The sequence below is a fragment of the Penaeus monodon genome, chromosome 4, assembly GCF_015228065.2.
Source record: "Penaeus monodon isolate SGIC_2016 chromosome 4, NSTDA_Pmon_1, whole genome shotgun sequence".
Taxonomy (NCBI): domain Eukaryota; kingdom Metazoa; phylum Arthropoda; class Malacostraca; order Decapoda; family Penaeidae; genus Penaeus; species Penaeus monodon.
Window position 1 is genome coordinate 1,851,199 of NC_051389.1, and position 17,500 is coordinate 1,868,698.

General features: G+C 36.9%; 2 protein-coding genes across 3 annotated transcripts in view; one reads left to right on the top strand and one right to left on the bottom strand.

Annotated features, from left to right (window-relative positions):
* The window catches only part of LOC119568053, a 15,716-nt gene extending 6,281 nt beyond the window's left edge, over nucleotides 1-9,435 (top strand). Inside the window, exons 4-11 of one of the 2 annotated variants that reach the window (XM_037916454.1) lie at nucleotides 240-721; nucleotides 1,235-1,408; nucleotides 1,624-1,743; nucleotides 2,017-2,113; nucleotides 2,419-2,549; nucleotides 3,122-3,269; nucleotides 3,395-3,599; nucleotides 3,855-9,435. In XM_037916454.1, coding sequence (XP_037772382.1) covers nucleotides 240-721; nucleotides 1,235-1,408; nucleotides 1,624-1,743; nucleotides 2,017-2,113; nucleotides 2,419-2,549; nucleotides 3,122-3,269; nucleotides 3,395-3,599; nucleotides 3,855-6,117 — 3,620 coding nt within the window. In that variant the 3' untranslated portion in view covers nucleotides 6,118-9,435. Of the gene's footprint in view, nucleotides 1-239; nucleotides 722-1,234; nucleotides 1,409-1,623; nucleotides 1,744-2,016; nucleotides 2,114-2,415; nucleotides 2,550-3,121; nucleotides 3,270-3,394; nucleotides 3,600-3,854 lie in introns of both variants that reach the window. The other variant, XM_037916461.1, reaches the window with a different exon arrangement.
* Nucleotides 9,436-13,267: 3,832 nt separating this feature from the next.
* LOC119568069 overlaps nucleotides 13,268-17,500 on the bottom strand; it is a 9,003-nt gene continuing 4,770 nt past the window's right edge. The window contains 4 exon segments of the mRNA XM_037916472.1: nucleotides 13,268-14,464; nucleotides 14,822-14,941; nucleotides 16,140-17,201; nucleotides 17,204-17,500. The exon segment at nucleotides 17,204-17,500 is cut by the window's right edge and continues 537 nt beyond it. Coding sequence (XP_037772400.1) covers nucleotides 14,289-14,464; nucleotides 14,822-14,941; nucleotides 16,140-17,201; nucleotides 17,204-17,500 — 1,655 coding nt within the window. The 3' untranslated portion in view covers nucleotides 13,268-14,288.

The following is a 17,500-nucleotide window of genomic DNA, read 5'->3' on the forward strand; positions in this document are numbered from 1 at the left end:
AAAATCATATTTTTCTTGAGCTATTAATTCTGTATTGGCATTTAGTGCTTGTGGGCTAGTTTTTGGAGATATGTTTTTGTTTATTTCTTAAATCTCTCTCTTGTATTTTGCCATTTTGTTATCTTGATTGAAGTAAAGTTTCAGTTACTATTCCCCTCCACAATGTAATATCACAGAAATCTTTTTAGAGGTAGTGCATAATGCTTACTATTTGCAGCTAAGACTCCCATAACTTACAGGTGAACAGAGTCGTCAGAATTACATTCTAGAGTCTGTCCCAGCACGCAAAAGAAGACTGTGCGAACAGGAAAGTTCGACCACCAAACGTAGAGGAGCTTCAGTAAGCAGTCGTACCACTAAGCTTTCTGCAACTCCCAAAACACCAACTAGAGGGGGAGAGAATAGCAGATCCCGAAAGGCTGTCCACATGACCCCAGAAAAGGAGAATGACAGCAAGCGAAAGATAGCTGTTTTTAGCAAAGAGCACAAGAAAATGGAGGTGGCTACATCCTTCCTCCAGGCAGACAACATTAAGAAGGAGAACAAGTCTTTGCAAGAGATTCCGAGAAATGAGACCAAGCCAAAGAGAAAGCTGGAGACCTCACGTGACAGTCGGACGCGGGCGAAGAAGATCAAGGCAGTCGTTCCAGAGGGTCCTCTCCAAAATGACGACATGAATAACAACAACAACAACAACGGTGAAGTGAAAATGGAAGTTAAGGTAATTCAACTTTTTTCTTTCTTTTTTTTTCTTCTTCTTCTTCTTCTTCTTCTTCTTCTGCTTCTCTTCCTCCTCCTCCTCCTCCTCCTCCTCCTCCTCCTCACTATCTATATAGTAGTTATAATAGGGAAAATATAATTAACTTTAAGCAGGTTTAGGTCAGTCCTAATTCATTCAGAATCAGTCATGTATTGTAAACTATTGGTGACGATGAACTTATGAATAAGTGCATAAATTATTCATCTTGCAAAAAATATATATAAATTCATAACATAGTATCATTTGAATAATGAAGATTGTGGTTGAAGTGTATACGTCCTAGATATGTAATTGTGGAAATAAGACCTTAATATTTTAGTAGATACATAGTGTTTACATTAGAGAGAGAGGGGGGGGGATGTATCTAGTTTTATTTAGTTATATACTAGTCTTCATCTAATAGACACTTTAGTATATCAATAGAAATATGTAGTATACAATAGAAAAGAAATGTATTTTATTTTTTTTGACCAGTCTGAACTGGAAGAAGACAACCCACCAATGCAGCAAGCTGTCTCACACGACCATGGATACCTGAAAGCTAATCCGTCACTAAAGGCAGAACCCACAGCGTGCAGAGCATTTACCCCAAGTGAGCAGTACAGTTTGGAAGACTCTCAGCAAGGACATCACCAGCAGTTACCTCAGGTATTGTCAAGCTCTCTGTGTGTCTTTTACCAGGAGTGAGTGTGTGTGTGTGTGTGTGTGTGTGTGTGTGTGTGTGTGTGTGTGTGTGTGTGTGTGTGTGTGTGTGTGTGTGTGTGTGTGTGTGTGTGTGTGTGTGTGTGTGTGTGTGTGTGCTGTTATTTTTTTAAACAGTCACTGAACAGTTTAATTTATGCATCCTTTTGACTTATTGACAGGTGTCTGGCATTGTGGAAGAAAGTGCTGGGATTAGTATGTCTGGTAAAGAAATTCCTTCTCGTGAAGATCATTCAACCCTGTTACATGAACATATGAATCAAGAATTACAGGGAGGCATAGTAAGTATTTATAAACCATTGCAGGACCAGGTTTTAAAAATTTTAATTTGCTTAAGAGTTTATAAGTTTGTTTAGTTTGAGTCATGTGCATTATTTGTGAATGAATAGACTTTCATATGGTATAATATGTCATTTGTATGATGTATACATACAGGTAGGTTTAACTTGACGAATGCTTAATGGTCCATATTTTCTGAAGCAGTCAATCTTATCATTTATTGATAAAAGCAAGTTTTCTTCTGTGGAAACATTTATTTATTCATTTATTTACAGATGGCTCAGGATTCTGGGAGCTCATCAACACCATTGCCAGTAGTTGGTTGTGAGGTGGAATTCACACCTGATCAGCAGTACAAAGTAATGCGCTCTGGTATGTAAACAGTGGCTAAGAGGTTGCATGATACAACCAGGTTCAATTTTGAATCCTTTTTCGTTCTGATGCTTAAACTTTTTCTCTCTCTCTCTCTCTCTCTCTCTCTCTCTTCTTCATCTTTCTCTTCTTCTTTTTTTTCTGCTACTTTTTTTCTTCTTCTCTTTCTTCTCGTCTCTCTTAGACTGTAGATTCCTTTCATTGGAGAATATGTATTTGAATTTTCTTAATGATACGGAAATTATTATAAAAAATATTTTTTATTGTATATGTTACTAACTGCAGTTAATGTTCTTGTATAGCAGATTTGCCAGTCGTGTATGATCACAATAATCCGCCATCGAATATCCAGACTGTGTCAAGGATCATTGAAAGGGATGAATATAAAGTGCGCAAAAAGCCCAAAGGCCGAGCAAAATTCATCGGTCAGAGTAAGGTAAGCTTGTGTGGCCTTGTATAATACCTTACTCTTATGTATACTTTTGATGCTGTACCAGTCTCTTTCCCTTGTCATTTTCCTCTCACTGTATGCATTTTGTATATTCATAGATGTATTTTTTCCACGTTAGCATTTCTTCATGCATCTATTATTCTGCAATTGTCTCTCAGAGTATCCTTTTTATTAAGTCTCCTTGAAGTACTATTTCTTCTCTATTTCTCCTGGTAGATTTTAATGTGTGAAATTTCAAGGAAAATTTTGGCCTTAATCTTTTGTCTACAATATTTATACTGCTCCATTGTGGTCCATCCCAGTCCCTGATCCTGGAGGCAGCCTGGACACTGGATTGGTCCCAAACAACCTCCTACAGAAGCTTTAAACATTCACTTGGAATAGTTGTTAGTCAAGGGAGCTGTCAATTTATTATTAATATCTTCTCCCATTCAATTATTGGTTCAGTGAGTCCCTCTGGATTGTTTACAAATCTTGAGGTCCTTTTTGTGTTACCTTCTAGCCAGAGAGTTAAACGTGCTTAGGTGCAAATGCTCACTTTCATATTATCTCTGTAGGTTGAAAAGGAAATGGCCTTGAAGCTAATAACGGAGATCAGGTCATTGCCAGTGATGGCTCTGGACACACTCGAATGTAAGATATGTCACCCACCACGTCTCTTCACTGCCCCGTCCACCCTCTTGTCACACTACCGTAGTCATGCAGGTAAATGCGCTTCAGTTTCTGGTCTATTTTATTATATGATAATGGTTATTCAGACATGATTTTCTTGGATTAATTAAAGAAGTGAAAAATTAGAGATGAACATGGTTGTTTTCATTATTTTACAGGTATCAGACCTTATGAATGCAGAATCTGTGAAGCAGTGTTTACAAGGCAGCATTCCCTCAATTACCACATGCTGATTCACACAAACCAGACAAGGTTCACTTGCGTGGATTGTGGGCGAAAATTCCGTCATCCCTCACACTTCAAGGAACATCGTAGGCGTCACACAGGAGAATCGCCTTACGAGTGCTCTGACTGTTTGATGAGGTAAGGAAATGATCACTGTCGATTTTGTCAGGTTCAGCAGATCTTAGGTTATATTGCAAAATAGTTTAACAATCATAGAGGAGACCCAAGCCCAAGATCTTTTTGATCAAAGTTAGATTTTCATTTCCAAAGATAACAGTAAACAAAAGTTCCATTTAGTAGAGCAATAAATTTCAGTAACTTTTAGAATATTGGTTTCATCTTATGTATTCTAATTACACTACATGAAGTAATTTGTGGATGACCTTGTCTCAGATTTAAAACCCGAAACACTTACAAACGGCATCTGAGGACTCGGCATGGCAAGTTGTTGACAACCCAAGGAGCAATCATCATCCTCTCCCAAGAGGAAGCAGACCGCATGAAGAAGACCCAGGGGCGTAAACCTCGTAGACCACGACAGCCACTCCAGATTATTAGTCCAGAGGCAGCTGCACAGATGGAGGAGGAGCAGATATGGACGGATTTTGAAGAGGGAGAACGGGAAGAAGAGGAAGAGGAGGAAGATGACGAGGAGGAGGAGGAAGAGGAGGAGGAAGCATCTCGGTTAGAAAACACACACAAAAGGAAGGAAATTCCCAAAGGAAGTCCATCAAATATATCAACGTCAGGTTTAGTGTCCACTGTTGGAGTACAACAAATTGCCAATGGCAAAACGGGGCTGTTCATCAGACCCAAAAAAATTAGTGTAAGTAAAAGTAAGGGCAAAGCTAATGTTGAAAAGGCGAAGATTGCAGATCAGTCTGCTGAGATGAAGGTAGAGATACAAACAAATGAAGCCAGTTTTGTGGAAGAGGAGAGAGTAGAGGAAGAAGTTGTAACAGAAGAAGTAAACATGGATGATTTACGCACCTACGTCTTCCAGCCACCTCCAGAACATAATACTTTGCCGAAAGTGAATATAAGGTCAACTTGGAATACCATAAACATTGATTTAAAAGATCTGGAGAAAGCAACGGAGAATGTTGTAACAGAAACCATTCCTGAAAATGAGAGTGAGGTGGCGGGCTTTGAAAATAGCCAGGTCATCGCCCAAGTGCCAGAGCAGGCTATGAACCAGGCCTCAGAGGAGTGCACTGATTTTACAAGTGATAATGTTTTACCAGAAGAAGTAATAACCATATGTGCTGGAGAAGAAAATACTGGGGATGGTATTCCAACAGCAGGCAGTCAGACCAGTGGTGGTGCACAGGGAGGTAAACCAGATTGGTTCACCGTTAAGAAACCGTTGAAATGCTATGGTCGACCAAGCTACAGTATTTTAGAACCAAATTCAAATGTATTTTCAGCAGGTGGCCCCACTTCTAGCACAAACAAAGCAAATCCCCAGACCAGTCCCAGTGGCAGGTGGGTATACCTGGTGGAGTACATTCAGGGTCAAGACGGAAGGCTAGCAAAGGTGTACAGGGGAAGTGCATCTCTCGTTAATAGAAATAACCAAAATTTAGGCGTGGAAGTTCCTGCCAGTTCTAGCGGTAATGTGATGATACGAGCACCTGTAAATAGAGATAATGCAAAAGTTACTGTTATGTCTAGCACTGTTACTAGTACACCTCCATCTGTTTGTATATCCAACTCTGTTGTGAAAACATCAGGTAAATTAGTTATGCAAGCAGGAAATGGAGAGTATGGGAAGTCGTCCAGCACTGCAGGTTCCTCCACTGTTCCTTCCCATATTCTGTCCAAACCTAATAACCAGAGTACTCATGGACAAGATGCCAATGATAGAGTGGTTATTAATAAGCAGGTTGTGAACAATGTTGTAGTCAACAACCACATTGTAAAGAATGGTAGTATAGTCAGTGTTAGTTGTGGAGAACATAGCCAGACGCCACTAAGCTGTTGCCCACAGCCAGTTGTTTTAGCAGCAGAACCAGTATCTTCAGATTCAAGCTCAAGTGAAGACCATCTCAGGTCACAGGGTCACCACATTTTGCCAACTCAGAATCTTGCAGGGAAATCACAAGATATGCTTGCCACAGGGACTGCTAATGGAAACCAAAAAGATCAGGTCTTTGAAGGTCACTCAGTTGATCATCTTGTTACAGTTGATAATGAGGTTTTGCTGGAGAACGTTGAGATCATAGAAAGCATGGATCCAGGCACAGCTGTGAATGTAACTGTTACTGGAATAATTGAAAGTAATAGCATTGATGAAGAAGAGTTGCCAGTAGAATATAATACAAAATCACAAATGCAGGTACCAAGGAGGACTGAACTGTCTCCATCTTCAAGTGTCTCAAATACTTCAAGAGTTAAAGTGGAAGAAGTCAGGCATGGGGATTCACCTTTGGTGGAAGCACGTGGTGAAATGATGGATAATTTCCTGAATCCGCATTCAGTAAATAAGAGTGAGGGTGAGGTACCATGCTCACCTGATAGTAGAACATCTGCACAGTCAAGTAAGATTTTAGATGCATCTCAGACTTCATCTGAACAGGTGTCATCTGTTCATGGGATAAACAGTATTGCAACAATGTCTTCATCTGCTCTCATGCCTGCTGCTGTACAAATCTGAATGCCATTTTCTTATGATCAATAAGTTCCACAATAACTAACACCAGCCTATAAATTCTGTTACCATAGTCATTGCAGTAGTACTTAAGTTACTAACTTTAGTTTTGTTTACCAAGACTAAGTATAATCAGTAGACAAATATTTATCATACTGCTTATAATATATGCTTTAACTATACTTTATATTTTTATATGAGCCGACAAGGTTTATATGTGTCTGTATATTTCTATGTTTACATGCTGTGTAAGTAGATAAAACAGGGCCCTGTGCCTTATTATATATAGTAACTTCTCTGTTCTGCATCTGTCTGAAGGGGATTACAACAGACTTGTTTAGGCCTGGTGTGGAAACTACGTTAACATAGTACTGTGTCCTACAACATGCAAAAATATCTGTGTAATTCATTGGTTATGGGATTAAGGTGAAAGTGGTGCAGTATCTGATCTGATCAACGGAAATTTTAGAGAATTGTAACAATACCTGTATGACTACATTTTGTGTTACTACACTTTAAAAGTGAAATCACAAAACAAATGCCATGCAGCAATCCTTTCAAGAAGTTCCTTACTTTGGCTAAGGATTCATAGTTTATATATAGGATTTGATAGAAAAACAACCTGTATGGCTCTTACACTGCATGACATCTGATATTATATAGTGATAATAGTGGCCTTAAGAAAATATAGTTTGTGATGAGGCAGCATGCTCTAGAAATTCAATAGAAGTAATTTGCTACTGTATGTTTTAAGTTCAGTAAGAGTTCACTAAATCAGACTAAGATTCTAGTGACTCTTTCACTTGCAGCTGTCACATAGTCTCTCTACTAGATTTTAAGCCCATTTAGGGAGGTTATTGCATCTGCTTTTCAGGTTTAAGTGTTTACATTTATACTTTCCTAAATTTGTTTCCCAAAGAGAATTAGCATAGTAAACTTGTTAGCATCACATCACTTTTTTTTTCTTTTGCTTCTTTACTATCATTTCTTTCTTGTTGGTCTTTCTTTTCCAAATAATGAAATGCCCAATGATGTCTTGGACGTCTTTTTTTTTTTTTTCTTCTTCTTCTTTTTCAAAGTTACTGTTGTAAAACTGAATGTTCAAGCATTTTTTTAATATGCATTAGGTACATTTTTTGTGATTTATATATTTGATATAGTAATTCCAACAATATATGACACTTATTTTTGATACCACAATACCCTGGGACCAATATCCTATCATGGGTAGTAAAGCCAGGGGCATGAGAGCTTCCTGCCAGTTTTCGTAAGATAAAGGATCCTTCAGAGAATCACATAACAAGTGCTTGTTAGATTTGATATGAAAATATTACATCTTGTTATTTGGTTGTTCATTTTTTGTAATGATTTTGTACATAAAAGCTGTGAAATGAAAATCATGAAATTGGTTTTGTTTTCTTTGTAGAGGGCATTTTTGGCAAGGGCTGCATGTCTTCAGAGATCTAGGGATGACTAACTGCTTTAACTATTGCTTTTAAATATTAAATAAGTGTAGTTCAGATAAGCATTGATATACAGTCTGCATCTCTTTACGTAGATCCACCCCACTTATTTTTAATAGCTATGTGGTACCTGACCTGCTGTAGGTAAAATTATGCCATTTGTTTTCAGGTAGTAGTTATAGAATTTTGACTTATTTTTCCTTATTTCTTTTTGTTTCAATGTTCTAAGATTAGTATATGTGCTATACTTCCATTCGGTTGTTTTTTTTGTTCTTTGTTGTAACCAAAACATTAGGAATCAATGTGCACATGTCCCCCAAAAGTTTTTATTTTCTATATTTTTTTTATCCTTTTTTATTTCTTTTCTTTTTCCCCCTGTAGTTTACTAATTTGTATTATTTTGAAACCTTACATGGTCAGTTTCTGTGTTAAGTGAAGTGGAGGGACAAAATTTCTAGTTATGAGCAAGTGCCTGTCATTGGCAGTTATGATCCTTACCTGTTCAAAGGTGCCTTCTTACAGTGACCCTCCAGTTCATGTTTAAAAGATTTTCATGCACAATTTCATATGAAGTGCCTTTACAACAAATTATGTTTAAGAAAAGTGGAGTGTGTTGGTTAATTGAAGTGATAAAGGTTTGGAATGCCAGGTTGTATGCAACCAAAGGTTAGAGTATGGGGGTTCCTTTTGTAAGGGAAAGGGTTAATCCATTCGGTTTGTGAAATTGTTTGAATGCATTGTCTATTGCATGTTAAAAAAAGAGAAAATTATATCTTCTTGATTTAGAAGAAATAGAACCTGTGAGGAGGCAGTGTGCCGATTGTAAAATTAACACTATTTTTGTCTTGGGTTTTAGTGTCTCAGAAATAGTGGACGAAAATCCAAGACCTCTCCAGATATACTTGCTGTTTAAATTGTATTTTGTTACTTTTCGGTTATGAATATTTTAATTACTGTGCAGATAGATCTTTGACACACTCCTTGGTTCTGAGTCATGTATCAGAGAGAGAAAAAAGGATGGAAATCATATGGTAGAAAAATATTGGCTTCACTTTATAATATAAGTACATGAAGTGCTCTTTGGAGACTGATTGCAGGGGGAAATATTTAACATTGTGAAATTTAGGTACTTGAATATTCCTTGATTTTTCTTTTTTTCTTTTTATTAGATATAAAGATTCAGAGGGAATACCTTTCAGGAGTTGGTATGACTTAAACAGTGAATGGCTTAAGCTGTTTATTAAAAGGTATGTAAAATCAATGCCATTTTTGGGTTGTTAGTCAAATTTTTTAAGATTATTTTTCTTTTTTTCTTTTCTTTTTTAAGTTGTTGTTTCTATAGTCCTATTTCATATCCTTAAGATAGTCTATGCATAATAAATGCGTACAGATTTATACATAAATACCATTAGTGATATATGTTTTGTATAATTTTTCAAGTATGTATAAACCTAAAAAGTCAAAACGATACGAGCTGAACATATGAATTGTGTATATATCAGTATGCACTGGTACGAAGGTTGTAATTAATGTGAACTGGAGCATGAAAACCATAACATGATATAAGTTTTGTTGCAAATAGTTAGACATCCTAAATGCCTGAATGTTAGTCTTAACTACTCTCAAGTGCCTTTACATGTTCAACAAATAGCACCTGAAATGAAATATTTTCAAGATTTTATAACTAAAGAAATGGAAGTTTGTTTTTGTTTTTTGTTTTAAAGAATGGGTTTTGCGCAGATTGTATCAGTGCTATTTTCAGAGTAAGGGTCAGTATGAAGTACTTGTCTTATAGCAATAATAGATTGTGTACTATTATTTAAACATATATTCTTTTATACTTTAATAAACAGCAGTTAAATGTGGTGGTTTAATTTACTCCTAGTTTCCAATTGTTTTTTTTTTTGTTTTGTTTTTTAAGAATCTGTTTACTATGATCACTTTGAAGGAAAAAATAATATTTGTACACATATTATTTATTAAAACTTTTCTTTCACATTCCTTATAGGAATTTTTTTGGATGACATAATAGTTACTAACACTATATTTTTATGGCACTTAGACTTTTATAGCAGATGTTTAGAGTGGATAGTTTTGGGCATTAGCAAACAGGTACTTCATCCCTTATGGAAACAGTAAAAAATGGAAAATAATTTTTTCATGTAGAATCACTTTCTAGGTGTAAAATATCTACACTTCTAGGTAGCTTATGCCATGTTTTATTTGTCTTTCAAATTCCATGCTCATTGTTATTGGGGGGGGGGGGGGGCATAGGAGAAGGGTACTGAGGACCAATGTTGGGATAACCCCTACCCTGGGCTTCAGCCTTTGGCACAGCTAATTTTGTATTGTCTTCTCCCTCTTTCCTTTTCCTTCTCTTCTCCCTTTTGTCCACTTCAATGTAACATCCATGCTGAAAGGATGAAAGGCTAGCATGTTATTTCCCCTCAGAGGGACACCAAAAAGTAGACTGTTTTTCTTCTCCACATATTTCAGGCTCACCATGGCTAATAATGAAGATTTTGTACCCTTATTAGAGGCATTAACCCTTTCCCGACGGGTAGTATCCATAGTGGCCCGGGCCTCGCTGCCGGGGGCTTATATCATCGCCCTAGCATGCGCAACCACTCATGCCAAATACCAGCATCCCATGCTGTTTCTTCGTAATACTACGAAGATATGTTGTATTTTCAGTTTTCATTATTTTCTAAAGTCTCAACTTGCCAAACTTCCAGATAAATCGAGACTGAAGGATATTTTTGTTATATAGACTCCATAGTTGATCATTATTCAGTCTATAGTCAGAATAAAATAAGCAGTGTGCGGCATCATGGAGTTGAAATCGTTTTTTTTTTTTTTTTTTTTTTTTTTTTTTTTTTTTTTTTTTTTTTTTTTTTTTTTTTTCATACTAAAAATGAGAAAGTGTTAAAAACGACTTAATCATACTTTCAGTGGCAGAAAAATAATATTTTGCCGTGATTGTAACAAAAAATAACTCATAGCATGTCCATACATACACCATGGCATGTACATACATGCCCCCGGCAGATAGTCCTGCCATGCCATGGCATGTGCGTACATGCCACCCGTCAGGAATGGGTTAAGGCTTGACTCTTCATCAATAAGCCTATCCAAATTTGACCTCTGATTTTCTGACCCCTGCCTCTCCTTTGATCACGGCTCCGACCATTGCTACTACTACCCCCTCCTCAATGCTTGTTATCAACTCTATCCCTTCTGAATCATCCACCCAGGTCATTACTGAATCTTCAGAATACAACCCTTCCTCTCTCCCAACTTCCTCCACTCCATCTCCTCCTGCATAGTCTTTATTTTCTGCCCCCTTATTACTACTATTCATCCTCACTGTCTACCTCCCCACAATATTATCTCACTCCACACCACTCCTTCTTTCACCCACCCTTGTCCATCTACTACTTAACACCTCTACAAACCTTTTGAGTACTCTTTTTAGCCCAGCTAAATGGGATCAGTTCTTTGAGATTCCTCCTACAATCCCCTTATTCTGACAATACCTTCCTATTCCAAAAACAAGTAAGCAAAGTTTTTTCACAGTCGTTCTGATAGTTCACTTCTTGTCACAATTGCTTGAGGCCAAAACTTGTGCATTATCTACCTTGACTACCTCAATGGCAAGCCTATTCATGTCCAACCTCACTCCTCCCTTAATACTTGTACAAGAACTGGTTCTATCTCCCCTGCTGATTACCCTGTCTACAACAAGGGTTGATCAGACTGTGAAAATTACCTGTTTACCTGCATCATTAACTATGATGCAGTAGTAGTACAGTGTTAACTATTCCTACTAGAGGCCCCTCAATCCTTTGCCTGTTGTTGTTGTGAGGGGCTTAGGAGATTGAGACTGAAGCCCAATGTAAGGGATCACCCCTGCCTTGGACCTCAGCCCTTGCCTCAACTAATTTTGCAGGTCTTTTCTTCTCCTTTCCTTTTCCTTCTCTTCTTCATCCCTTCTTCTGTCCACTTATCCTAATCATTAACTAATTTTTATGCTTTGAAGTTTGTTATCTTAGAAGTATGTTACCCTTCCCTGATTGACCATATCAGTTCCTTTCCCATCAATTAAACATTTTGGCAGTTTAACCCCTCCTCCTAAGCACTGATGCTCCACAGCTCACTGTCCTCAATGTGCCCAATCTGGTCATGGCCATTCAGATTCCTCTGTACAATCATGCACTTGTGCCAATTGCAGTGGCTCCTATAATGTATTTTATGGAAGCTGACCTGCCTACAAGCTTGAGTCTGAGGTATCACTTCTCAAATTCAAGCTAAACTTCACCCTACACAAGACAAGACAGGAAACACACTGACAAGGTTTTCCTCTCACTACCTACATTAATACTGTCCTGCGCTCCACTCCCCTCCCTTCTTCCCAAGATGTCTCAGCATCTCCCCCATTATCTCTTCTCATTACCCCTTACCATCCTACCTCTACTCCCTCTCTCTCCCAGTCAAATTCTTTTTCCAATCTAAATCTAATCTCTGCCACTCATTCACCTCCAATCTCTCTACTCCCATTCCCTCTTCATTCAAAGTAATTACCAATATCCGTCCTCCTCTTCCTCAAGTTCGCCCCTTCCTCCCACTCTCTCCCAACACACCCCATCCTCTCTTTCTCCATGTGCACCACCATCCCCTCTTCTTTCCCCATTTTCCTTACCACTCGCACCTTGGTGCTTACAACTGTGTCCTACAGATCCTTCCCTCTTGACGTTCTTCCTGATACTTTACCACTTTCCCGTTCCCTTGTCTCATTTCTCTGATTATTCTCCTTCTCTGACACCCCATTTCTACCCTTAGTACCCACTAATAGCTTCACATTGACTTTTGCAGTGTTCCTCATACAATGTTCCTTTTCCTTCCTCAGACATATAGGTACTATCCATTTGATCTAATCACCCTTTGCTGTTAACTCCCTTTCCCTTTTTACCCAAATGCCATACTCCATTTGCTCCCCCACATCACCCATTTCACTACCATACTATCCTATCCTTTAATGATCATAAAGATATTTTACACTTTTTGCCACAATACTTTATGACAGTGCTATATGACTTTTCAGTTACCTCTTCAAATTTGGAGCCCTTATAAATACTATGGTTCTGGCAATTATATATTTTGTCAAAATGTCTAAGTTTGATCCATTTCATTGTTAGGTAATCAGGTATGTTATTAGCTGATTTAAACACAATGAGATCATGACACTTTTACCAGATGCAAGGCAGGTTATTACTGGTAAGTACAAGAAACTGTTTGGTTCTAATAGCCATATTGGAGGGATAAATGTCAGTAAAGTTTTGGAAAAAACATTTAAATTATGTACAGAATTGTTTGAAAGAAATGATCCAACATTTATTCATTGCAGGTTAATCAAAAGAATCTTTCTTACATCGCAACACCAGCAAGAAGAAAGTTCACAAAAGACAATTGCATTAATGCTATACCCTAGTAACCACTTCATACTAAATGATCACTAACTGGTGAAGAGTAGAGTGAGGACAATGGAAAACTTTTCACTGAAACTTTGCTTTCATATACAAAGCAAAGCACAGTTTGGTGAAATTGCAAATTAACATGAAAATCATACACTAAATTGATGAATTATTCAAAGATACACTAAGGCTGATTTTTTTCAATAGGGTACTGATATACCAGTTTCTCAAAACACTTTATTTACAGATAATTTGAAGTTAACATATATATATACACACATTTCTCTCACCCACAGGTTCAGGAAAGATTTTTGAGAATATTTTTTACCAAATGCTAATGTCATAAATGACAAACAAAAAGTTTTAATGCAAACATATGTCAGCCTCATCACTTCATTTTTTTGTTATTAACTATGCACTTAGAGTTTGTTCTGTATTTATACCAATAATTATAAATTTCCATATCTGTATCATGCCACCCTTCACATTCATACACTTCACATAAACAGAAATCTAGTTGATTTCTGTACTGCATATTCCAAAAACTAAGACATAATGAACTATACAAAAATGTATTTCCTCCTTGTGTTTGGTATCCAAAGAGGTATTTCATCTACAGCAAAAAAAAAAATAATAAAAAATAATAATAATAATTAAAAATAAATAAATAAAATAATAATAATCATAATCATAATCATAATAATACAAAACTAAACACCACTTTGAGTTGATAGAGGCTAGTTGTGCCAGCACTAGAACAAGCCAGGCCTGGAAATCTGAAATAATCTGCTCACACTCATACACAAAGATAAGGAAAATAAGTCTCTTGCATGTAATGTACCATTAAGGACATACAGATAATAGATTCAGTTCAGCTAAAAGTGTACATTTTATTAGACTACTGGGAAAACATAGTCTATACATTCTACAATTCAAATATCACAGATAACAAAACTGTGTAAATATATCTGACAACAGCTTACAGGAATGTCACTGAAATTATGTAAAGGAACTGTGTACAGCTAAAATTTGTTCAAACACTTATTTACAATGCACTTTAACACTTGGCAATGCTACAATAACCACTATTTCATCAGTATCCAGTCTAATATATATGCCAAAACATTATACATTTCTCTGAAGTAGTTTCAACTGCTAACATTAGAGGTACCTTTTATTATAACTAACAATTAAAGTAAGTTCAATAACAATCTGGGCTCCTATCTTATATCCATCAGCTTTCTCAGCACACTGGCCGGTAATGACCTGACATGTGTCGCTGCCTCTGTTTTTGTTCCCGAAGGCGCTGAGCAGCTTCCTTTTTACGTGCTATTTCTTCTTGTGTACACTTCATTTGCTGCGAATGTGATGGCTGAGAATTTGAGGCTTCCCCATGCGACTGTTGACTGCTATACTGAGCTATTATAAGAAGGAAAAATGAAATAACAATTAGATACATGGCTCCACATTTTACCATGAAAGAGTGGGTGAGGAGGGTTATCTTGCCAATGTTTACTAGAGCCCATGCTAAGTGAACTATGCCTAAGTAAAGCATGAAGTTCAAAGGGGTCATTGTGTGGACATTTTATCCTGCTGCAAACAAAGAGTTCACATACTTTATGAAGACTAATAACCACATGGAGAAAGCTAGAATCTGTAAGGTCAATACTAGATTATTTTGTGTGTGGAATTACTATAGAAAATAAATTTCACAATAAAGAAAATCCCGACCATGTTGGGAATCTTCAAGATCTAGGGAGAGAGACAGAAACTTACATTCAACTTCTTCTATAAATGTAAGAACATCATCTTCAAAGAAATCATCATCCAAAATATCACTTGCTCCAAAATCATCTTGCACAGGAGTACAAGATTTTGGCACTGGTGGAACATCATCTGAAAAGTATATTGATGTGTAAGTAAATGTTTCCCTCTTTCCATTGCCCACCAGAAGATGCAAGGTCACTAAATGGGAAAAAAAAAAAAAAAAAATCCTATTACTGCTTTTCAGCTTAATCTCATTTCAACAGCCTGTAACCAATGACCTATAAGCAATATGACTTCATTTCAAAAGATGAAAACAAATTTGTACAAAATACGAGTAATAAACAAAATGCACTTTCCAACAAAGTGCAAAAATAATTAATGTCACTGACAAAACTGCTACCAAATAATTAATGTTACTGGCAAAACCAATGAAAAGCAATAATTCACTGATAACAGCTTCTATAACTCTTGTGCAAACAAAATTACATACATGATATGCGTAATTCTCATTATCACCATACCACATCATACAAACAGTATTCACTGACTGAAAAGCCCAACTTTACAATCCAAAATAAGGACCCCACACTCATATGCATTGTCCCCTGTTCACTGTCTACTCCTCCAGAATCAAATCTACATTAAAGGTACTAACCCAAAAATCACCATGATGGCTAACTTCTTTCCCTCCCCCAAAATATACATGGTTAAGTAAATCATAAACAAAAGAAAATCTTGTGTTATTAGGGTGCTACAAAAAAAACTAAGAATGTTTCTCTTAAGCTATTCTCTAATATCCTTCATATTCTCACTTTGACAACTCTGCTAAGAAATAAAATCTATACATAACCAAAAGGAATATACATTTCTATCCCTTGCTTCCAAATAAAAAACAATAATGATCTAAAAATCTGCCAAATGAACAATATAAATAAGTATTAAGTTAATGTAACTTTATCAAGTTCATAATATTATCACTCCCTCTTCATGAATGAATGACAACTTACAACCAGTGTGTGTCAACTCTTCACATATTACTCTGGGTAAGAATTTGTTTCCATTAGTCTATTTCCTGGTATGCAATGTTTTCCCATCAATTTAGTTTCCTGAGAGAGAATCAAATAACATAAATCTACGGCTAAATTGCAGTCTAATAATACAGTTTTACTCCTAACTATTCATACGTAAGAGAGAAACCTAAATTACAACATTAAATATTCAACACAAATCATCCAGAAGAAATGTGATACTCGAAAATTAAAAACAAGTCCTTGTTTTGTTTAACACTTAAAAGTTAAAAATCAGACAGTCATATCTCCTCACTTACCTTGACAAGTACTTCTTCCTCTGACTGATGAAAGTTTGAACTGAGGCCCTCTTGAATCCTCCCTTACACTTTGTAGTGGTTTTGTTGTAGGTTTGGAAGCAGCACCTTTTATATTTCTAAACCCTGAAACAGCTTGTGTAGTGACACCTTGCAAAGGTTTTGTAATGCTTAATGTACTGACAGGTCCTACAGTCATCGGTTTCTGATCTTCTTGCTGATTTGCCATTAGTTTTTGACTATTACTTTGCTGGTTCAGTGTCAAGGAACGAGCACTTTTCAAGTTTTCAAATTTGCCAAGTGATGTTTTAGGGGCTATAGCTTGACTGGTTCCTTCATAAAGCTGTTCTTCCTCTGGTAATGTGCACAGTATGGCCTCAAAGAACTCATCATCTTCTTCAAATTCACGAGAAAGTTCAACACTGGCTGAACTGTTCACACGCCTGAAGGATGAAGTCTGTTTTGTAGCTTTTGCCTGGACGTCATCTGTCGAATGTGACCGTGAGAGCTGTCCTTTTGCTGTCTGGGCTCTATCACTAAATTTCTCCTTGTTGCTTTCATCATTCCTGAATAAGGGTCTTTTGGCTTGTATATTCCCATAGTCTTTGTTCATATACTTTGTTCCTTGTAATGTGGTTGAAGAAGAGTTTGAAACACTGTAAAACTTGTTTGTCAATGGGGCTGTAACATTAACATTGTGTGTTCTTTCTGATAAATCTGATTTTGTTCCTACCATTGTACTTTCGGGTTTACTCGATAATCTCTGGTTAACACTAAAAGCATCATTATTTCTCTTACTAGAACTATTTTCCTCAAGATGTGTACTAGATTCACCATCACCAGTACTTTCTTGCAGATTGGGTTTTCCCCTGGATTGAGCGGATGTTGCTGAGCTTAGAAGAAATGAGCTCCGCACTCTTCTCTGAGGTGCATCCACACCTACAGGAGACTTTCTTTGCTTGCCAACAACTGGACTTGTTTTTCCAGACTTGTTCCTTGTGCTTTCATACATGCTATCACTGGAAGATTTACTGCTCCTGACTGATACTTGGTTTTCATTTATATTCTTCTGCTACCATCTGATGTCTGAACAAACTTTTCCTGGTCATTTTTCTTGACATACAACAGATTATTTGCTCCACTCCCTTTATTGTATCTAGACAAAGCATCTGCATTTTTCACAATTTGCACTTGATCCCCTGAACAGCGCATTTCAAGATTCCTCTCTTTCGCTCCCTTGCCTATAACTGCTGTTTGACTAAGTACCACACCTTCATCCTCTGACACAGATGAAGTTTTTCTTATACCTGTAACAAAATTTCTTTTCTCTACATAGCTTTTACCACACACATTTATCCCTACTC